The following is a 23,028-nucleotide window of genomic DNA, read 5'->3' on the forward strand; positions in this document are numbered from 1 at the left end:
TGTGTCATTTGCTCATCACGTTGGTTAGAAATTCGCGCAGCTCCTCCCGTGTTGATTGTGTAATACCTGTAGAGGTGGCACAGGCCTCCTCTGGAGAACGTCTTGACGTACACAGCGACTTTCCATAGTGTCACATTCTGTCACTTTGTGAATGTACCTGCTTTAGTGGAGTTAGTCTAGTGGCATTGAACATTTGAAGTAAAAATCAAGTGAAATGTCACTTGTGCCATCCTCTCTGGGCTCGTACCCTTCATGTGTGGCATGTTGAAAATGGGGCAGAGCACAGCAAGCATTCTCAAAGCAGCTTGATTTAATCTGAGGTTATCCTGGGTAGGGATGATGAGTCCTGTCCTGGCAACAGCGGGTATGAGGCAGGAGCCAACCTGGGTGGGACACAGGCGACCACAGCGGGCTGTTGGCACATATTTAAATGATTGAACTCACTTCATACAATGTTGGGGCCTAGCCTTGGCTTCACTGTGTGTGTGTGTGTGTGTGTGTGTGTGTGTCATGTCCTAGATGTGCGTCAGTACTCGAGTGACATGCTGGGTGTTGATAAATGGCAATGAACTGTAATCGTTTGTTCTTAATTATGTATCATACAGTGACAGATAACAGCCGACTGCTCCATTGGCACATTAAGACGACCAAAGATACTGTATGTTGGCAGCTGGGGTGGCACAGTGCCTACTAATACTCCTTCGTAGATGATTCTGCTCTGTCTGGAGTTTGCATGCTCCGAGGGGTTTTCTTCTTGTACCCCCGTTTTACGTCCCACTGCTGCCCAGTTAAAGCTCTGTGAGAAATCATGACATGCACTCGCCCAGTTAGACATGCTGGTGACAACCTTGGTACTAATAGGGGCTGACTAGGGGACTCTTGTGGAAGGTTGAGAATCCCCAGCTGTAAATAAAGCAAGGGGGCGTGCGGCCCAGGTGCACCCTGGGGGGACACGGTTGACGAGCTGGTCTGGGAACAAAGGCCCTTTGTGTTTGTGTGCCTCTGCATAATGCATGCGGGCGGGCGGTTGAATGGAGCACAGCTGCTGCCAGCCAGGTTGTGTGGTGATCGGCAGCCACTGCGCCCTCACCCTTGCCCTGTGCTGGTGTTTCACACCTGCTGTGTGCAGCCGCTTAGGTCAGACAGCAGAATAAAGACCTTGGTTATTTTTTAATTGGATCATGTTGGATTTTTATTTAATGTAAAGCCTTCGTTGTCCCAGTTTCTGCGGCGTCGGTTGACCCTTGACTTTGCGTAAAGCCGCAGAGATATTTGGATTTGCTTTGTCGACTCCTTTGTCCTCTTTCAGCTGTCGCTTTTGCTGATTGGCAGAGGTGTTTGATGCCCATTGTGCCAGGAGCTGAACTCACCATTGCCGTTGGCAGGCTGCTACTTCCCTGCTCGGGTCCCGTAAGGCCGTCTGTGACGTGTGGGGAGCCCACAAGGCCTTGCCACATCCTGTGTGATGCTCTCGGCGCTCAAGTCTCTGCGCACATCTTCATTGTGACCATTTATTAGGTAGGAGAGCTGAAAGGCAGATGAAGAGAAATGATGGAGGAAAAGCACAAGATGGCCCAGAGAGATTCTTTCAGTATTTTATTAGCAGTAGTATGTCCAAGAAGAAGGAGGTGAAGTGAAAACTAAAATATACAGGCCGTGAAATAGCAAGTGCCCAAAAGTTTGAGCTTCACACGTGTGAATTCAAAGGTGGCACTCTGCACACTGTGTCATAAATCGGTGGCCATTAAAGACAACTCAAAAGTGAACTTGCTTCACCATCTGCAACCTAACTACCACATGGAACGTGAAGAAAACGGAAAGCTTGAGGAGGTCTCAGTCACCCAAGGTACGAGCACAAAAACACACTCGCCAGACTTTAGCAGAAAAAGTGGCAAATGTGGAGGAAAGCAGCAGATGGCACGACAATACTGCGAGAAGACGCCATGGTGTGCGTGGCTAATGTTAGTGCACTGGCTTCTCTTCATAATGCCACTGATAAGTAATGTGGGCAATTCAAGTGACATTAATTTAGCGTAGGGCTCCGTGGATGTCGGGCCTAAAAACAAAAGAATCCATTCCGCCGAATGATGAATCCGATCGGATGAATTAACGTAATTCGTGGGAATGGATTATTGTTATTTCTGTAAGAAGCATACGTCTCTTTGGCAGTTTAATTTGGGTGGGGATCCTCGCCTCAGTCCATCTCGCCCCTATGGCTCAAGTCGCAGCAGGTGAAGGCACAAGGGAGGGTCCGAGTCTTTCAGGAGCCGCTTCACAAAAACCCAGGAGTTCAGAGAAGGCGCTCCTGAGGTAGACAGGCCTGGAAATCCACTGGAGTGGTGGAAACCACAAATTGGGGGAACTTCACCTGTGCAGCCATGAGTCGAGGGGGCCTTCAGCGGCGGAGGAGGTGCTGCAGCAGGCGCGCGCGCTGCTCTGAAGCCACACGACGTCCTCGGTGGAGTCACGCTAGAGCTGGCAGATTTGAACGCGATAGGCCAGTATGGTGGATTTCTCTATTTGCTTGTCAGTTTGCGGCCGAGTTGACCGTAATGTTCAGGCCCCGTCGTTCAGTTGTGATCTTAGATTTGAGTCCCGTCGGTTTAGAACGCTCTCGTCATGAGAGTTTTGTTGGTCTCGGCGCGGTCTGTTTGTGTCGGTCCTGTAGGCCGCCTTCCAGTGGTTTGCTCTCACTTTGATCTCGCTCATACTTTGACTGGTGATTTGAACGTTTCTGTTCCTTTACTTCAGTTTTAAGTCCGCTTTTTCTTAAGTGTTGTTTCCATTAGTTTCTTTAGGAAGCTACAGTTCGTCCCCCACTGACAAGACCAAGCCAGATCAGCCAGTCTTCTCTCTTTAAAAAGATGACAAATCTCATCTACAGTAATTATCGTTCTCGTCAGTCAGCCAGGAAATCCTGAGATACCATTTTGTGCCAAGACCGGACACCCCTGTGTTTAGGTTGATTTTTAGAGGGCTCTCCATAAGACTGCACAGAAGTGAGAAGTAAGGCAGCTGTGGGCATGTGCCAACAACGTTGGGCGTCCTCAAGGTGAACGTGTTGACATGTGGTGGGCACACAGCCCGGCCTGCCACTCGGTTTGAATTGTTAGAAGAAATGTGAATGTGCATAAAGAAATTGGTACAAAGGAATGAAAGGGGGGCAGTGAGGAGTCACCCTGGCAGAGGGTGTGTTGGTGACGCCTGCTCATGTGGCCATTCTTGGGTAAATGGACTGCCAGCACTTCGGGGTGCTGTGTTCTGGGGGCTACTAGCAGGGGCACTCATAAGGATGATGAACAGTGTGGCATTCCTCAAGGACCCTTTACCAGGTGGGAGATGAGTGCCTCAGTCGGCTGGGTGGCAGCAGGGCAGCCATAACGGCACGTGTGGCGCTCTGCTATACGTTATGGCGGCCCGGCTGGGTGGGGTTTGCCTAACCCTTAGAGTGGGATCAGGAGTAGTGCCCGTTTGTGGCTGAAAAGCCCCTTGAAGATGGCGAGACCTTGACTGATGGGAGGAAAGAGATTGGCAGAAGATGGGAGGCTTGGTGGTCTGAGAGTTGTTGAAAATCGCTCGTGGTCGGGTGTTACGTAAAGGAGGAACTCATTTATGGAGACTGGAAACTTGACAGCAGAATTAAAGAAATGGGCCTCCTTCATATTCTGGCATGAGGGTCTGGTCCGGTGGTCTGGTCTGTTGACCTGGAGAACAGCTGCTGACTGTCGCTGTGTGCAGTCCAGTGAAACTCTGACTCGCCTGGCTGATGCCCCTCCTGCTGCACACTGCCACTCTCTCGCGCCATCGTTAACCACTTTAAGAATTAACATTAACAGTCGGTGGGCTTCTCCTTTGTCCTCCATTTGCTGAGTTAAACGCTTTCTCCAGTTATACTGAGACTGCTGACTCACGCCAGGCCTGAAAGCCCCTTATGGGTGGTACAGTCTAGTAGTGAGCTTGACGTCCGCAGGATGTAAGATTGTGGAGCATTGACTGATGGGAAGAAGGCAGGCAGGCCGACATGGAGAGGAGGTGGGAAGAGCGAGACGGAGCCTTGAGGTGAAAGCTTGTGCCAGGTGTCTGATTGTCTCCGACGTTGGGGCGGCTCGTGGATTCGTAGTGTGTGGCAGGTCCTGCCAGCGCGAGTCTGTGTTTGTGTCAGTCAGGCCCTCGTCACCGGAGGTGTGTGCTTTAGGTTACCTGTGCTTGGTAACTCGGTGACCGCACACGTGTGTGTAAGACTGTCGTTGTCTTTCTCGGTGTTCATGTAGCCACACCGCTGGCTTGAGAGCACCCCCTTCAGCTCACGAATGTCTTGTTGATTTCTTAATTGTGTTGCATCGTCACTCAACAGAACTGTCATCGCTCCAGTGAGGGGACAGGGGACTGGTTGTGTGGCTCTTCATTTAGAGTTTGTGGCCAATTTAATTCACCTCACGGCCATTCACCAGATATCAAGTACAGTCAGTGTCACCTCAAGGTCCTCCTGTGGCCCATTTACGCCTTGAGAGAGCCGAGCCCCTGGGCCCCGTGTGTGACAAAACTCCTTCTCTGAATGGCGTGAGCTCCGGAGTCCTTCCTGTCGGAGTGACTTTGGCCAAGTGCACTTTAATGTGAGTGGCAGTTCAGCAGTACTGAGCATGTGCTGTAAATGTGACTGAAATGCTTTGTGACCTCCATCAGTGATGGCACAGCAAAGGAGAGCACCAAGAACCTCATCCATCTATCCCTCCATACTCGTCGTGGGGGCAGCAGCTTGAGCAGAGATGCCCAGACTTCCCTCTCCCCGGCCGCCACTTCCAGCTCTTCTGGGTGATTCCCGAGGCGTTCCCAGGCCAGCCGGTAGACAGAGTCCCTGCAGCACGGGGGTCCTTGTAGATCTGTGATCGGCTAACCAACGTGGAACACGTCGCCTCCAGTTTGAAAAGTGAGGTTTTTATTTAAGGAGTGCGTGGCTGCCTGCAGACTGTGCGGGTTTATGAGATGCGTTTTTTGTATTTAAAACAGGCGAGTGTGTCAGTGTGTGTATTTTATTTAAACAAACAATAGCTAAGAAATTTATGAAAGGTTCCGAGTTCTGCTTCTGAAAATGAATCGTGACCGAGATACAGTTGGCTATTTAGGGAATCAAAAAGTGGCCTGTAGACGGTGAAGACGATGACATCACTGGAGCACAGCAACAACACGGTTGTGTATCAAGTGGGCACACTAGCAGTGCCACGTGGCAAATGGCCTCTGATAAATACTTAGAAAGTGAGCGTTTTGATGGTGTCTAAAGGCACAAGTGATGGCACAACATTGTTCTGGTTGCGGGTCACCGATGGAGAGACCTGCTCCAAAATGAGACTTAATTGGGCACATTGCCCCTCCCATGTGACGAGGGTCCCAATAAATACGAGAAGCAGGCGTCAACTAGATTGCTGTCCTAATCCCACCATCATCTCTTCATTTTCACATTTGCAATGCGCCGTAGCCCATCCTCATTTGCATGCCCCACCCCCTAATTGTCTAAACGTCCAATTAGAAACGGGCATCCGGCCTCCTGAAGTGCTCTGATAGGCCGAGCTGATTGAGGACTGGGAGTCGTTACGTACAAACATACAGAGGAACTGACTTGTGAGTGCATGTCGCTGCCATCCAGGAGCTTGGCGGGCTGCCTGTTGAAGGCCGCTGGGTTGAGTGCCCCCTGCTTCAGAGCACCAGGCACCCGCCGGGGAGCTTTCCTGTTTCCCAGTTTCTTGTGTTCAGTTTTGGATGGTGGAAGGGGCTTCTAAATGCAGGCCAGCTAAGTGATTCAAGGTGCCTGCGCGGTACGCCATGGCGTCGCAGTTCACAGCCGGGCCGAATGTTGAATGCCTTCAGGTGCCACCCGCAGGAGTTTGTCTTGAGGTGTGTCCTTTATGTGAATAAGCAAAGTCAACTTCAGGCCTCTAATGTCACCTCATTTTAAAATTCTAGAACTTGACTTTAATAATTTTCTGAATTCCTTCACTCTGCACTGGTTCTTAATCTCCCCACTTACTCTCATAAAACAAAAGAAAAAATGAATTAAGAAAAGGGCAAAAGACAATGGCAGTCCTTTTGTTTTTTCATATACGAGACCCCTTTATCCATAGCAATTTACACAGCACATACCCGGGCCCCCTGCCCAGCTATCATTCCTGCCTTGTGCCTAGTGATTGCTGGGCATGCTCCAGCTCCCATGCCACCCTGCCCTGTGTAAGCGGCTTAAGAAGATGGATGGATGGGTAACGAGCAACAGAAGAGTTGTACTAAAGGTCGGCCCAAGGCTTGATGTTAAAGAAAATGGATGGCAGCAGAAAGGTAGGAGGCCTGAGCAGCACCCTTCACATCGTCCAGTGGGAGCTAAAAACGACACTCGGGAAGGCCGCACACCCAAACGAACGGGACTAAAATTGAAGTGTTTTTCAGATTAGCCAATTGCTGCTAGCCTGCTATTAAATGCAAAAGAAGTGATTCCACTCCAGTGGGCCCCCCGAGTAAGACCCTTAACCTGCCATTGTTCTGTCCCGAGTGTGACGTTAATCTGCGCTCAGCCCTGCGAGCAGGGATTGGCACTCCAGCCACCATAAAGTGTGCTGCACTCGGGTCTCAATCCGTGTGTGTGTGGGCACACGTGACAGGGTACCTGGCCTGCCGTGGATTATGCAACACCAGTAATGTACGATTTGTTTTTCCATTGATGTTTTAATGTTGTTTGCTGTTGTTCGGCGCTGCATTTCTCCCAAAGGCCCCTCGAGTTCTCACACATCACTACAAACAGCAACAGGTTAGTGACAGAGAGGAATACTCCTGGGTGGGTGAAAATGGAAGAAGGGGTCAACAGAATCGTTTAACTTGAAGGTGCCCAAACCCCCCCCCACCCCCCAGTCGATCAAACTCACAAAGAAAAAGAGCACAGGTAAAGCGATTTATAGAAATTAAAAGGAAAGAGAGGGAACTGAAATACAACAGCGGCAAAAAGAAAACGGAACTGGCAGGGATTTAATAATCGGATAACAAACACCTCAGCACAAGTGAATACGTAGAAAAGAGAAACGAACCGGAAACGTCGCCCATGTACATCCACAGAACGTCTCTTCTGAATAAAGTTAGCGCTTGGGGCTGGCGAGGCACTGCTTTGAGCGTTGGTCATGCCACTGGCTGCTTGTGTGTCTGCCCAGGTGTGTTTGGACACAGGTGTATAATTATTTATTTGTAAATGCCAGGCTGAAAGACCTTTCCTGGGTTCACCTTCGATGGCCAGCTGCTCCCTGCCCCACTGCCAGCCTCTTTAAATAGGCCAGAGACGTTATTAAACTGCAGGTCATGGGGTTACTGTACACATACTAACAATCTGAAACCTGCTCAGTCCGGTTCAAGGGGTCAGGGGGCGCAGCCTAATCCTGGGAGTATCCAGTGAAAGGTAGGAAGTGACTCTGGATTGGGCACCAGTCAGACACTGGACATGTGCCAATCACTGGGATGAGTTGGGGTCTTGTAGGTCAGGGTGGACCTTCATACAGAAGGCAACACCCAGATGTGGGGCTTTGACCAAAGACATTGGAGGCGTGCGACCGCAGCGTTAACCCCTGTGCCCCCTCAGAAGCATGCGTGCTTTTGTTTAAACTGGTATTTTAGATTTGTTCTTTATTCAGCTAAGTTCTATATCACAGGCTGGTGGCGAGACACAACTTGCAAGTCCTCTCAACGTACTGGTCGGCCATTTTCAAACCTGCACGTCTGAAACCAAAGGAGTTTGGTTTGGTTTTTTTTGCGGGGGTCCAGATCAGATCCTGGCATTGCCTGGTACGGTTTGGAGTTTTGCCACTCTGTTTTATTTCCACCTTTTGTTTGCTTTCTGGACAGTCTGAAGATTGCATCTTTAGTCCCATATCAGGTCTGCAAAAATTAGAAATGTAAAAATGTGAGAGGAGGAGTACCAGCCATCTGAAGTTGAGCAGAGCTTCCCAAATAAACGCCAGGAGAAGCTCCGAGGGTCCCGACAAGGCCAAGAGGTTTATTTGGTACAGGAAAAAGGATGGCCGGTCTTACTAATGACGTCTTATTGGCCAGGATTGATGTGAAGCTCGTCATCGTGACGTTCTCCTCGGCAGGCCTCATCGTATGTCCTGCTCAGATACGTCCCCGTCGACTGATTGGCTGACTTCTTCTTTTCTTTCTCGTTTTGCAGTACGGCCAGTAACTCTCCGCGCAGCACTCCTAGCAGCTCCCCAGCTGTGCGTAAACGCCTGCTCCCATCGGGGTCCTCATCCCGCTCCTGTGACGGGGAGAGCAGCAGCATCACCATGGTGGAGAAGGGTTCGGACAGCTCATCAGAAAAGGGGTCTGCAACGCCGCCGGTTCAGCCTCCTGGCTCTTCCAACAGCACTCCGTCCAGCTACCCGCTGTCTGCTCGCAACTTCGCACGCAATGCCAAGGTAGGGCACGGCACGGGTGTGAAGTCGCTCTATACGGAGACCCTTCCACCCCCTTGATAAGTAACCCACCTGCTTGTTTTGTCTTTTCCAGAAGATGCAGAGCTGGTACAATGTAAGTACCCGTTTGGCTGCCTTTGATGTCGTGTCTTGTCTTTCACTGCCTAACTAAGGTCCACGCCTTTCATGGCACAGCGTTTGTTTCTTTTTCTTGACCTGCTCTGTCAGCTCTGAATTCTCATCATTGGTGAGTCGTCTGCTAATGTGCAGTGCCTGAAAACTTTCTGGAAGCACTTCTGGGCCATCCAAAACGTATTCCCTTGGAGGTTAGAAAGCCCAGATGTTTGTTTTCCTGTGGCATGACAAGCTGGATCTTCAGTTTGCTTTTTGTACTCTTGCTACTGTTTGCTGGGCATACTGCCGTGGCTGTTGGTGCCAACATACCTTGTAGGGTGTGACGCGTATCCTCCTTGTTCGCTCTTCTGTTATGCCTGCAGCTGTAATACTAAGTCAGTCATTCTTCCACAGTGACGTTTAATTATTCGTTTGAAGAGCATTCTGAGGTGAGGTGAGGTTTGACGTCTTTATGGCCTCCATTTAACGCCGACTACGGGGCATTCAGGCCTGTGGCCATCCTGCTGAAAGAGAGGGTGAGCTCCTGGTGACGCTCTGCTGTCATAGCTCTTTCTGTCTGGAGTCCAAATGCTGGCGTCATTGCCCCATGGCCATAATAATATCGGTGCATTTTCTTTATATAGCGCCTTTCCCAGGCTCAAGGCACTTGACAGCGTTTAAGAAAAAAAGAATGGCAGGGTATCCAGTATATAGCATTGTACAAACCAAATAAAGAAGATAGTAAATTCAGAGGGAAAAAGGCTAACGGGCAACATAATTGATGGCATAGCAGAGACGCACAGGGAGAGAAGGGTAATAAAGTCAGGCAGAGCTACAAGCCGTCCTGAACAGATGAGTTTTAAAAGACTTCATGGAGTCAGCTGACCTGATTCATTTCGGGAGGTCATTCCAGAGTCTGGGCACTCGCTGTACAGCTCAAGGCCCTGCTGGCATCCATGGGGTGAAGATTAGTGTGGGGCACAACAAGATGGCCAGAATCAGAGGACCTTAGTGGATCAGCGGGCAGGCACAGAGTGATGGAGAAGGTCGCTGGTGTAGTTTGGCACGAGGTAGTCCAGTCCAGTGTTCCATTTGGGACTCCTCAAGACATTGTAGCCTACCTGTAGCTTACCTGTGAGTCTGCAGAAATGAGGAGGACCTGCTGTACGGCAGAAATGTTTGGTGGAAATATGTCCAAATATTATACGATGGTATGTTTGTCTAGCAATGTAAAATTCCCCTTTCTTCCAAAGGAGTTGCTATGATGCCACAGTGGTTAGAAGTCGGTGAAGTGAGAATTCCCGACTGTGACAGCACATAGAATTGTGAACACGCACAGATAAGTGTCATGGAGACAAACCGTATGTCCATCTAGACGGAGTGACAAGAACAAGAACCGAGTCTAATCACAGAAGCAGCAGCCTGCACACTTCCTTCCACTCGCTCCACCATCGTGCTGGGCCTGTTTGAATTTTGATCATCAGTTGCCAATTAGAGAGCTCGATGGCTGTCACTTTGTCTGTCCATTACAGAAGCTAACTAAACTCCTAAGAATCACTTTAGTGTATCAGACAAACAAACAGGATGGGATGATGTCAAATGTTTCTTAGAATCAGAGAGACCTATCAGCAGTTTGGTTTCAGTCCACCAGAATGGTTTCCACTTATTGTTCGTCTCTACTTTTGAAATATCAGATGTGGTCAAACTGCCTCAAGTAGCTTCCCCAAAGTGCATTCTTCGCTTCTTGCTCTTTATCAGATTGGTTCTGTTGACTCCTGTAAAGATGGTGAGAATCGCCACTTTAACCAAATGACTAAGGCACTCCTGCCCTGTTGATAAAAGTAATGGTAAGCAGGAGCAGCTTTGCCTTTCTCCAAAAGCAGGGATCTGCTGTACGTGTTTGTTTATTTGTTTGTTTATTTGTTTTTTGTATGTGCTTAAATGATATTGAAGTGCAGCTGTCCGTTGATATGGACATGCGTCCTCATGATGTCACCCTGTCACGCCTGCCTTGGAGTGGCTGTGACTTAGAGCATGGAGTGCAACTTACTGATGCGTACACCAGGGTTTATGGAAAAATAAAAAGAGAGACTCCCTCAGACCCCTGCTTGCCACGCTTTTTGCCAGCCATGGCTCTATAAGTTAACCGGTGTGTACTCACACGAACGTGACCAGAGAGGCGCCCCACGTTGGCTTCTTCTGCCATTCACTCATTTTCTACAGTTGCTTATTTACAGCACAGCATTGCCTGCTACCAGAGCCTCAACTGGCAGGGGGTGACCCTGAATGCCCACTCCGAGATATGCAGCCATGAAAATCAGGGTGAGTTAAGAAGCAGGCTGTCCTCTCCAGCTCTAATGCTGCTGCCCTGGCATGGCGCCCTGTAAAAGATCACATCGGTATCCACTGAAAAGTGTGGCGTCCTGGATGTGCTCACCTGGTGCACCCCAAACCAGCTCACTGTCTGCTCATCCCTGAGTATAATCCCAGTTTGCCTTTTGAATGGCAGACATTGTTAGCAGCTGGAGGGCCTTCCTTTCAGGAGTTTGTTTTTCTGTCATCTTTACCATCTTAAGGTAATCGGGTGTCTTTGAGTAAGAGGAGAGTGTCTGCCTTGTCTGATTGTGCCCACAACGAAAACTTGGCTAATCTCGTTAGGTGACGTTATTGGGGCTAGATTGTACTTCTTGAAATCTGACTCTTCATGTTGACTGTGATTGAGGTCGGTGGGAAGGAAGTAAACCAACTGGTGAATACCTTGGGACCTCCTGATAGCCAAAAACATGCAATGAGCTTGGCCTTCGGGCACAAATGGCATCTGATTGGGCCGCTGAGCTGGTCTGCACCCAGAATGATCATATCCTACTATTGACCGATGGAGTTAGTGCAGACATGATGGAGACGAAGCTGTGTTACCTCTCGATGCCCTTCAGTGCAGACTGTGCATGACATTGGACTATTTGTTGTATTCATACCCTTGCAAAGAAAGATTTGCTTTTTGATACGTTTATTATAAATGTTCACAAACAAGGGACACAGGAGGAGAAATCAAACCAAACGTAAAACAAATCAGGACCAAAGTATTGGCCTTAAAAGAGCAAATGATGGATACTTCAATAGACAGATGGATACTTTATTAATCCCAAGGGGAAATTCACAATTGCTGACATACATCTAGCAATTCACGGCTAAATCTGACATGTCTGACCATGCAGTGCTGGAGATGAGCTGCTCATGAGTGAGCTTTCCGTTGGGGTCTGGGGGCTGCAGGGTGTCAAGTGCTAGTGCCCTGGGTGGGCTCTCGGTCCGCTCGGTGACATGCGTGGCTCATCTCTCCTCTTCCTTTTCTATAGCAGGTGCTCAGCCCCACCTACAAACAGCGCAATGAGGACTTCAGGAAGTTGTTTAAGAAGTTACCGGACACCGAGCGCCTTATAGTCGGTGAGTCCTGCCTCGCTCAGACTTTTCTGCTTTTTCTTTCCTTTTAAGGAGTCTTGTGTTGTCATTTTTTTGGTTCACATTGTATGTCTTACCTGGAAGTGCTTTACAGTCGTGGCAGTCATTGTGGGTTTCACACCCAGTGGCTGTTTTTGATATGGGCGACATGGGCCATGCCCAGGGCGGCATTGTGGTGGGGGTGGCATCTTGGGCATCGGCAAAAAACAACTTTTTGTTTTTTGCACGCGCCCGTGCTGCCCATTGCATATATACATACACACTGAGTATACTTTATACATAAAATATATGTTGTCGTACCTCGCATAACTGAATAACCTTTATGGCACAATAACAATTCAATACATTTATGGTCACTACAGTATTTGGATTTAATAATCGTCATGTGGGAAAAGGCCGACTCGCACAAATAAGTAGAGCCGAATAATTCAGTCAAGGAGCTTTTGAATTCAGCCGAGTGAAAAATGACGGCTCTCCGATTAACTGCGATTTTAGTTCCCTCTCCTTTTACTTTCTCAGATCGCCTTTCGGAAGGAAGTCAGTTTCGGAGTTTTTATGAACCGTTCCAAAGTGCCTTTCCACATTTTCCTTCTTTGGAATAGCAATGATAGATTGACAGATCAGACAAACGCACTTCGATTGTGAGAAAAAAAAATCCTCTTCCAATTCCACATCCAAATCAAAATTAAATCCCTTCTTTAGTCGAAATAAATTGGAAAGCTAACTCGATCACAGCCGGAGTTTTGCAGTAGCTGACGCGTTTGATCGTGAGTGCGGGATGACCAGTGTGCTAGAAGAAAAGAGATCTCCGACTGGCCGCCCTGTATGTCAATCAAGTGACAAATGCCATACATGATAGACTAACGTTTAAAAAACATTTTTTTTTTAATGCACTACCTTTGCGATCCACCGGGTGATCGCGATCGACGCATTGGGCACCCCTGGTTTTTGTAGTTGTTAGTGACCTGGTGAACCGATGACTGGAGATGGTACTAAAGTGAAAATTCTTTACACAATAATGAAATATTTTGGTGCTGTATAAATGTCAAATTGGATTTTGTCTCTGTTAGACATTACATTTCCAATAGTTTGTTTTATTGCACTGGTTTTGTTCGGTGTTTATTAGAACACTGCTGAGGGGAGGGGTATTCGCTCAGGGCACCAAACAGGTTAGGACCACCCCGTTCACACCAGTGAAGTCAGCAAGACGCCAGTTTGTGTGTTTTGTGAAAGCACAGCTCTTATCAAACCCACCCTGTTAAAAATGGCAGCTTCTAGACTGATGGACGTCAAAGGATTTTACAGAGCCACATTACCCAAGTGCCAGGTGACATGCCTGCTCTGCTTTTTCAGGAAGACCCTTCTAGTGAGCCACGGCTGACCCTCATTCCTGGTCTGCTGATGTGCTACTTAGGGTGGCCTGCTGTTGCCACAGTGCTGATAATCCGTGTGAATCTTTAATTACAGCTACCGCCATTTCTTTGGAGTCTGTTGTCCGCTCTGAAGTGTTACATGGCGTCACCTTGATAGCCTACTGTGACATGCTGTCATTAGAAGTCACCCTAAACTTTCTGTAAGTTAATGTAGCGAGAAGTCAAGCAAAATGTCACCTTTTATTAGCTAACTGAAAAGATTACAATATGCAGAGGGGTCCTGAGGTGCCTCAAACGCTGGCGTATTGTAATCTTTGTCGTGAGCCAATTAAAGGGGTCATTCTGCTTGACTTCTCATCGCATCCATAATGGCTAACACGCTACAACACCCTAGTTCATGGCTAGGAGCCCCGCTGAAACAGCGCATTGACGACAAACCAACTCGGGGTCCCAGATTGGGACGCGAGTGTAGCCATGCAGCAGCCATGTGACACCTCAGCACCACACAAGTTCAGATGGAGTTGAACCAGTGGGAGGTTTTTTGCAGTGGCTGGAGTGCCAGTTAGTACTACAAGGTAATGTCAAAGTTAGGTATTAATAAGATATTAAAACATTGACAGAATGTTTTCTGCTTTTAATGAGGCCTGACATCTTTGTTCTTCTCTTCAAAGATTACTCCTGCGCACTTCAGAAAGACATTCTCCTGCAGGGCCGCCTTTATCTCTCGGAAAACTGGATCTGTTTCTACAGCAACATCTTCCGCTGGGAAACCACTGTGAGTGCAAGGCGGAGGGGGGGGCAGTCTTTGCAGTTTTTATTGTGTGTGTGTGTGTGTGTGTGTCTCCGCTACACACAATTATTTTCAGTGCTGCTTTGTATTCAGCGTACTGTAACTGCCTTTGGCCTTGTTATCCTGTTCCAGTTTAAGGAGGCTAGAAAATGGATGGATGGCCTAACTGTGAGGTTTGCTGTTGCTCTTGAGGTTCTGTGCGTCTCGTGTGTATTTTCATGCCTTCTCTGTTTAATTGTAATTTCCTGTAATGCGTTTCTTTGCCAATTCCAGATTACCATCCAGCTGAAGGATGTGACGTCCCTTACCAAGGAGAAGACTGCCAAGCTCATTCCCAATGCCATCCAGATTTGTACAGATCAGGACAAGGTGAACGGGCAGTTTAAGAATACGCTGTAATGCTGTGCTTGAGAAACAAACTGAAATACACTGAAAGATTTGAGAAAGAAAGTAGGTCATAGTGAGGGGGTACAACAAAAGTCAGTTGAAAGTCGAAAATGGAAGAAAGGAAATCCAGAGACTGGCTTACAAAATATAACGGTTACAGGGTTTTCTCTAAACGTTTTATAAAATTAAAAAAAAAAAAACACTTCATTTACATTCCGTTAAATTGCTTGCCAGGATGCCTTACACTTACTGCTACCCTTTTGTATCCAAAGCTTTCTGGATGCGTGTCTGCACTGCTAATTCCCAATCATCAGCACTTGGATAAAATTCAGGGAGCAAACTCCACAGCAAAGGGAAAATGAAAGAGAAAACCTCAGAATACAGATGTTTATGAATTGTGAAACGCGTGCAGGCCAGATAACTAAACATGAAATCACTTAAAAGGAAGAATGACACACCGACTGTGAAAGTGGCTGGAGTGAAGTGCTGCAGGTCACAGGGTGTCCCAGGACTGAACTGGAATTACACGGTAAAGCTGAATCAGTGTACTGTGTGTGTGTGTGTGTGTGTGTGTGACTGCTACGGTGTCACCTGCTCGATGGCAGCTGTCGCAGACAATGGAATGATCTGTCATCAGATGGGCCATTCAGAAATGGCCGCTCTGGGTGCTCCAGTGACCTGAGATGATGTAACCACTCACGTCAGCAGACTTTAATGCAGTCCTCCACTGTTCATCTCTAGAAGTTAATGTTGATCCAGGAAGGCAGACTGACTGACTTTGACCTTCTCAAAAGTGAGGTTGATGTTGATTATTCTGACAGCCCAGGTGATGATGAAGGAGCTTTAAAGAAAGTTAAAGCCGTTCATCCTGTCTGTGTCATTTGACACCTGACCCCCTCCGAGCTTTTGAAGTCCACGGTCAGCTCCTTGCTTTCTGACCATCTCTCCTCCAGTTGGAGCTTCAGTTTCTTCTCCACGGGCCATTTAGGTAGCTAATGGTTTAGCAAATAACTGCGCACTCCACAGGCTGAATCCTGAAGCCACTGCTAATAAGCCGCAATAAACAGATGTCTCTGATTTGATCCAACATATGTAAGCAGTTAAATTGGTTTTGTGGTGTAGACAAATTAAAAGTCTTTTGCCAATACAAAAGCTCTCTGGCTTTGTTAATTGCTTGTCTAGTGACGATATATTATTGTATATAATCTGTTAGGCAGGCCAGCCAGAGTGATGTTAAATGCGTAAAACAATTGTGTGCCTCTTTACTCCATGCCTTAGCTTTAATTACTGTTATTATACAGTATGTGAGAGTAACTTGTGCATTTCTGACGTCTCACCACTTCTGAGTGTGATGCGAGGCTCCTAAGTTATTGACATGTCTGAATACCTGCCATTATTCCTGTTTGCTCCCGTTGTGGAAACTCTGAGGTAAGCAGTTGGAACATCTGCCCTGGGGACAGCAGGACTTTCCAACATTGAAACTTCCTGTGAAAAACCTAAAACCTTTTATTAATCTGATCCGTCAGCTTACAGGACCTTCTAGATGTCCGTCCCTGGGACGAGGGCATTTACAGACTGCAACAGGCCACTCGGTCCTACTCGCCTAATGTCTCCCAAATAACATCAAGTCGCATTTTGAAGGCCCAAAGTCCTGCTCTGTCCCTCACCACATGGTCGCTCATGTCACGTCTCTTAGATTGTCTGTGTGAAGAAGGACTTTCTAATGTTTGTACAGAATTTACTGTTAACCAGTTTCCATCTGTACCCCCATTTTTTTCTGCATTTGTTTTAAAGTAACCGCTAGGATTGGGCCCTCTTCTGTCTTTCTTTGTAACTCATAATTGCCAGTCGTGGATTCAGCCGAGCTGAACTTTCTTGGACTTTTCCTGGCATTGTTGAGTGTCACTGCTGAATTGTGTAGCTTGAGTATGACCTCCCTTGGCGTGTGCTGCACACATATAACGCAACCTTGGATGTGGACAGTGACCGGTCACGCAGGTCCTTCTCATAAGGGGTACTTTCAAGTTTCAGACCCCTCATTGTGTATGCAAATCTAACATTTTTACTTCCTAAATGTAATACTTACATTAAATTTGGTCAGCCACAACATCTGCCCAGGTCCTCCTGTAATTATTTGACTTGTTGTTTGTATGCTTATCAAGATCATTTGTGCACATATTGTGACCTGTAGGGGGCATCTCTCTCAGATCCCCAAAACCCCAGACACAACTTTACAGACAGCAGTTCTGAGTTCGACAGCTCTTTTATTTGAGGCAATACTCTTCCAGGTTTAAAGGATTTCTTCCTGCACACAGTACACCATTTATTGTCCTCCTGTTCTCTCTTCCCCAACTCGTCTGGGTGAGACCGAGTGTCGTCTTTTATGCTGGATGTAGGACAACTTCCAGTGCAGCAACATTGCACCCAATAAGCACTTCTGCGTCAGGCCAAATCTCCTGAACACGAGAGTCCTCTCCCTACAGCGCCCTCTGGTGGAACCCAACAAGGGCTACCCCAGAACTTGTGGGTGTCCAAACTAGAGCCGTACCAGAGGAACACTGCCACCTAGTGCACTGAGGAAGCAGTCGGCCTCTGCCAAAGCATCTTACAGCACCTCTGTGGCAGACCAGGCTGACTACGGAGTTCTCAAAGTTAAAGTAAAGGCCGAGTCTGCGACACATAAATGAAGTCATTTCTGAGGAGTTTCGAGCTCCAGCAATCCCACTTTACTTACAGTTTATTTTCATTGATGTTTTAAATTCTTTGGTATCTTTTCCTTGTTACCCACTTGACTGTCTGTGAGCCGTGCTGAATATTCGTGCAGGTTAAATGATAAAATCTCCTTGAAAAGCAGACTTGCAGTAAGTAGTTCCTCATGTACACCCCCTGCACGAGTCTACTTGTATGTCGGCCAGGCTTGTAAAATCTGCCAGTCATTTCCATGTGGCTGAAATTTTTGTAAACTTTAGGACATAACGTTGCAATTTTCAGAAGGTGTGATTTTAAGATGCATCCTGGTGATCATTCTGAGTAGCAGTCGGTGACCATGTAGTGACATTTCTGATCTGATCGTTGCAGCATTTCTTCACCTCATTCGGAGCCAGAGACCGCAGTTACCTGCTGATCTTCAGACTATGGCAGAATGCGCTCTTGGAAAAGGTGAGGCTTTTGCACTTTAAATTTACACAATGGAGTCTTCTTTGCCAAGACTTGTCATTCATGACAAGCCATGTCCGTAACACCTGGCACAGGGTGCTGGAAAATGAATGTAAATGAGTAGGCTGAAGAAGGCCGCAGTAATGACGTGGCCCCAAAAAAGACTGTTTTGGAGTTTCAAATGTGTAAAGACAAAGGAGCAAAACTGGTAACTGGTCATTGGCTTATTTCACAGCAAACACAAGCGACACCTACGAGTTGTACCTTACTGAAGGAGGTGATTATTATGGCTAGAGTGGCAGGACCAGGGTGGAGCGGGTTATTACGGAGTATGTAGGGCAAAGCAAATTGGCTGTTGGTTCAGTGAGATCAGAGGCAGACCACAAACGTGCCAGTTGAGTCTGCAGTCGTCCTACACCAAATGTTTGTTTATTTCGCCTGAGTAAATCGACACATTCAGGACAAGAGAGTTTCCATGAAGTGAGCTGCTGTTGATCTCGAGCCTGATGAACATACAATGGAATGTACAGAACCCAACAAGTCTGGGAAAGCAAGCCGCAGGTGGATTTAGCAGATCGCTAGTTGACAAACCTTTCCACATCTCGCAGATCGCATACGGCTGTAACCCAGTGATTGCAGTAACGTATACCACCAAGCTCTTCTGACAGGCTGTGCGGGCTCAAAGCAGTTGACTTGTAGTTAAGCTAAATTGTACTGAAAAGGAGCCGAGTGGTCTTCTCCACAGACTTGACATATAAAATCGCAGAAGTCCTGTCTGAGGCTCGTTGGTGAGCCACACGCCTGAGCTTCACCGGTTTTTTTGCAGTTCTGCTTGTGATTGAGACCGTCCATCCATTTCTTTCTGATTTAAGCTGCTGTGCTTTACCTTTACAGCCCCTGTCCCCAAAAGAGTTATGGCACATTGTCCACCAATGCTACGGCACGGAGCTGGGCCTTACCAGTGAGGATGAAGATTATGTTTCACCTACTGATCAGATCATGTAAGTTAATCCACTTTTTACATTTCGTGGTCATGTGGTGCTGCAGGATATCCCATCAGTGTTTGGCCGAGTCACAGATCAGCTGTGAACGGGATGCTAGTTCCTCCCACGGTATACAGCCCCCCGTTCACTCACGTAGGGCATGTCTAGATGTGCCATGTTAACATGTGCAAAGAATGAGCACCTGGAGAAACCCGAGACCCTGGGAGTTCAGCGCCGCACCTCAGCACTTTCTTCTAGGTAGTAACATTTAGTGCTTGGCTTTCTTTTTGACGTATGGATTGTCCAGTCTTAGAGCAAATTGCACCTTCTCTGCGTCCTGTACAACTGAAGCCAGGAATTTAACGGTTCAGAGGGCGGAATGGCTGAGCTATGCAACCTTCAAGAACAAATTGATTTAGAAAGGAACATAAACACACACCTTTCTGCTTCACTGAAGCGCCGCTCACCAGTGAGATGACACACATGCCGTTGAATTTTTGCTCTTTTCATTCGCACTCGATTAAAGGGGATGCTGTACCTTTTTGACACTTATGGACAGGACTGGGGATTAACGCTTTAGTGTTTCGTGAGTGCGTTGTTCCACTTGTGCCCCTTCTATTAATTGAATGCAGTTCAGTGCCCCAGATGCCCATTTACTCACATTTGCTTCCCCATCTCCAGTCAGCTCTGGAGTCTTCTACAGTAGGATCCCAAGATAGAAGGGAGGGCGTTGGCCACGTGTCACTTCAGCACAGCAGACTTAACAATTTGTTTTTAAATGTTGTTTTGGGTTTGTAGACCAGTGGATGATGCTGTGCCAGAACTTCTGGAGCTGCGCAGTGAACACTCCCCTCGCCCCAGTATGGACCTCAAGTTGGATGCAAGCCCACTAGCCAACTGCTGTGTCAACAACCGCTCCATGACCTCAGTGGAGAGCAGTGATGGCGGACCGTCGGTGAGTTGCTGAGCAATCTGTTTTTGATTTGATTGTTGTGTCTGCAGTGCAGTGAGATTCTTAGAGGAAGGTCTTCCATTGATTAGTAACTGGAATAAAACGTCACATACGATGTGACAAAGATACAAGGACGAGAGATGAGGTCAGTTAGGACCGTTACTTGGTGAACAGGTGTATGGACTGAGGGTAAAACCTGGCCTGGAATCACATAGCTGAGGTCTTTACCAAACCCGTTTGCCCCTCTGAGGCACTGTGTCTCATATATGCCCAGAAAACGGTGGAGCCGGTGCCAGTTATATTCTGAGACGACTTTATCAGCTTCTGCCGTGCCACAGTTGAAGACCTGCTCTTTCGTTCAAGCATTTGAAGACATTTGTGATCCTTTTTGATGATAGCAGTGTAGATTACCCAGGCATGCCAGGATGGTGTGCAGTATAAAGGTCTTGGCATCCTTTGTGGTGTTAAACAAACTGGAGGTTGTGTTGGCTGTCTGGGTTTGGTGTGTTTCCAGCTCCACTCATTCAAAATGTTTAATCACAAAGGAAGTGAGCGCCACAGATTGGTAGTCACTAGGATGCCATGTTGTGCTTCACAAAGTCATTTGACAGGTTCACAGGCCTTGGCATCTGTGAAGGATCTAACAGGCCATTTATGGACCTCAAGTGGTAGCTGGTGGTTCTGTGCAAAGAGCACATACACTTGTATGAATGAACAAAGTCCCGTGATTCGCCGAGGAGTACTCGTGGTTATCACCGGACTGCCCCTGGGAGATATCAGTCAGACTGCCGAGCTCTCCAGCCTCCATCTTAGAGGGCCACAGGGCGTCCACGCTCTTAATGAAACAAAGCTATTGAGTTCTGTGCCTTGTTGCTGATCTCCTCTTGCCTTGTCATTCTTTTCTAATGTTGAGCCTTTGGCTCTTCTGAGGAGGGGCTCCTTGGTCGTGTTCGTGGAGGGCCGCAGTGCCTTCTGGTTTTCATTCCAGTCAGTTCTGTCTTTAGAAGCAAATTACTGCTGCTAATTCATGACTGCATTGGGCTTAATTTTAGTCCAGTGATTACGACTGATAACTCTCCGTTACTTACTTAACTCTTAAAAGTGATGCATGCGTCTCTGTCAAGCAGGAGTCCACTTTCTGGCCAACACACATTTGGGCCGTTATGAGCATACAGCTGAACAATCGCCTGACATTTGGATGGTGTGACTTCACTTATTTGACGTTGTGACTTGTTTGCTGCTATTCACGATGGGTCTTTGTGCCATGAGAACATGAGACCCTCACGTCCACGTTCAGCAGGAAGTTTGTAACTGATACAGAATATCATTTGGAAGCAAAGCATTATTTAAGTGCAGCATCGGAGGACGTTAAGGCGAGACGAGCGTGGTGACGCGGCCAAGACATTTCATTAACAGCATTTCTGATTGGGAAACTGGAGAGAGAAAAAGCCTGCAACTGCTGCTGCCCTCCATCTCCAGCTCCGTCCTGGTGCCCCCAATCAGTGAGTCATTCTTCCTTTAACTGCTTTTCTTATTTAATTCGGTGGTCTTTGTTTCTCCTTTTTTTTTCCTGCATTTGGATAAGCACATTAGCATGAGAGTCGCATTTCTAACAAATATTTTTGTCAAAGTTTTATGTGCAAACTGTTTTTTCCAGTTTTCCTATTCATTGATCTTTTAGCGGTTTTTATATATTTTGGATTTTGTTTGGTTTCCGGGTGCCATGTTGTATCCCAGTGTCCACTGGGGCTCATGACATGCAAATAATCGCAACAATAGAGTTCAAAGGTCGCCGTGTTCTCATCTGAGCTGCAGATAACAAACCTGGCTTCTTGCTTTAGTTTTTTGTTCTCCGCTGTTCTTGCTTTAGCTTCACTCAAAGACCCTTCGCTCCTCACTTTGGTTTTGATTCTTTGCTTTTCTCAGTCTGCTGGTTTTGATCCCTTGTTCTCCTGGTTGGCTCTTTAAAATGATCCGGCTTGCTTGCTGATTCCACATTAGTCGTGGAGTTTGTTGTTTCGAGTGCACCCTAATAGTGATGAGCACAATGGACACCAAGGCAAACGAGCCTGAATGCCTGCAGCTTCTTCAGCGTCAGACCTGCCATCGTGCTCATCACTAAGTAACAGGACATGTAGGACAGTGCGGTGGCGGCGGCGGTCACGACCATTGAAATCCTAAGACATAAAGACAACATTGTCGCCATCTAATAAATAGAAGCGCTTACTTCCTACAGTGTTGCAGTATTTGGATTGACACTAAAACATGAAAAAGAGCAGATAACTGAATGAAGGTGGGATTCTGATAAAAAGCAGAAGCTGATTGGGATGAAAAGAAACGTAACCACTGTGGACCTTGGGACCACACCGGAGAGCCGCGGCTCCAAACGTGCTTCACAGCCACGAGTCGATATGTCCTGCGGCCTGTGGTGCATTTTATTAAAAAAAAATAAGAAGGTGGTTTGTCAAAGCCCATGGAATAACTAAGACACGAGCGCACACTCTGCCTTTTGTGCTCACGCCTAGTCCAGGATTTGTACTTGTAACTTTGTACTGGCATTAGATTCAGTTGCCCACGGAACTTTACTGGAAGAAGTGGGATGAGTGTAATGCCAGAAAGATGCACTAAAACTAAAATACCTAAAGACATGGCGCGGACAGGTTATGTGAAGCAGCCCTTAATATGCCCTTCAGTCCGAGTTTGACAGCCGCTTGTACTTCAGCCTCCAGTCTCGGCCCAATGGAGCTGCAGGCGCTTTGACTTTTCTGTTTTTTAAGGCTTCCTCCATCTGACCCCAGGGTGTCTGTGCCATTCCTGATGCAGCCAGAAGGAATTGTGTGGACTTGCATCCTGCTGCCTCGAGTTCTCTTTCTGTGCCAGTTGTCCTCACGGCTGCCGATGCTAACGTGTGCTCTATCTGCAGAGAGTTACTTTCTCCTTCGTACGCTCACTCCAGATTGGCAGCTTTTTAAAAAGTCTTTGCACTCCCCTGAAAGTGAAAGTACCAGACATGCAACGCTGTGAATGTGCCCGAGTCAGGGTGTGCTCCTTTCACTTTGAATCCCCCAGTGCAGTGCCGCAGGAAACGAGAGCACTCGCAGTCACAGTTGGCACGCCCTGTGCTGTTTCAGGCTCGTTTTTGGTGGTCTTTGCTGCCATCTCACTGAACACTTTTTATTTTTCTCTTTTTTGCTGTAGTTTTTGGATGATCCTGAGCCGAGACCTGAGAGCCAATTGGATGGCTTACCCAATCAAATTTTGTCTCCTGCTTCCGAAAGAGAGGCTGTGGGGATCTTGTACTCTTTGGACCTAATCAATGACGATGACATTCCCACAGACATGAGCAATTCCTCTGACACACAAGATGAAGGTACCTGGA

At 47.4% G+C, this 23,028-nt stretch overlaps 1 protein-coding gene across 8 annotated transcripts in view; it reads left to right on the forward strand.

Annotated features, from left to right (window-relative positions):
* The window catches only part of gramd1a (GRAM domain containing 1A), a 96,383-nt gene that overhangs the window by 49,674 nt on the left and 23,681 nt on the right, over nucleotides 1-23,028 (forward strand). For 6 of the 8 annotated variants that reach the window (XM_039770677.1, XM_039770671.1, XM_039770676.1 and 3 more), the window contains 9 exons: nucleotides 8,195-8,441; nucleotides 8,533-8,553; nucleotides 11,906-11,993; nucleotides 14,053-14,156; nucleotides 14,445-14,540; nucleotides 17,637-17,717; nucleotides 18,609-18,715; nucleotides 19,496-19,652; nucleotides 22,848-23,019. In XM_039770677.1, coding sequence (XP_039626611.1) covers nucleotides 8,195-8,441; nucleotides 8,533-8,553; nucleotides 11,906-11,993; nucleotides 14,053-14,156; nucleotides 14,445-14,540; nucleotides 17,637-17,717; nucleotides 18,609-18,715; nucleotides 19,496-19,652; nucleotides 22,848-23,019 — 1,073 coding nt within the window. The remainder of the gene's footprint in view (nucleotides 1-8,194; nucleotides 8,442-8,532; nucleotides 8,554-11,905; nucleotides 11,994-14,052; nucleotides 14,157-14,444; nucleotides 14,541-17,636; nucleotides 17,718-18,608; nucleotides 18,716-19,495; nucleotides 19,653-22,847; nucleotides 23,020-23,028) is intronic. The other 2 variants (XM_039770675.1, XM_039770679.1) reach the window with 1 other exon arrangement.

The sequence above is a fragment of the Polypterus senegalus genome, chromosome 12 (assembly GCF_016835505.1).
Source record: "Polypterus senegalus isolate Bchr_013 chromosome 12, ASM1683550v1, whole genome shotgun sequence".
Taxonomy (NCBI): Eukaryota; Metazoa; Chordata; class Cladistia; order Polypteriformes; family Polypteridae; genus Polypterus; species Polypterus senegalus.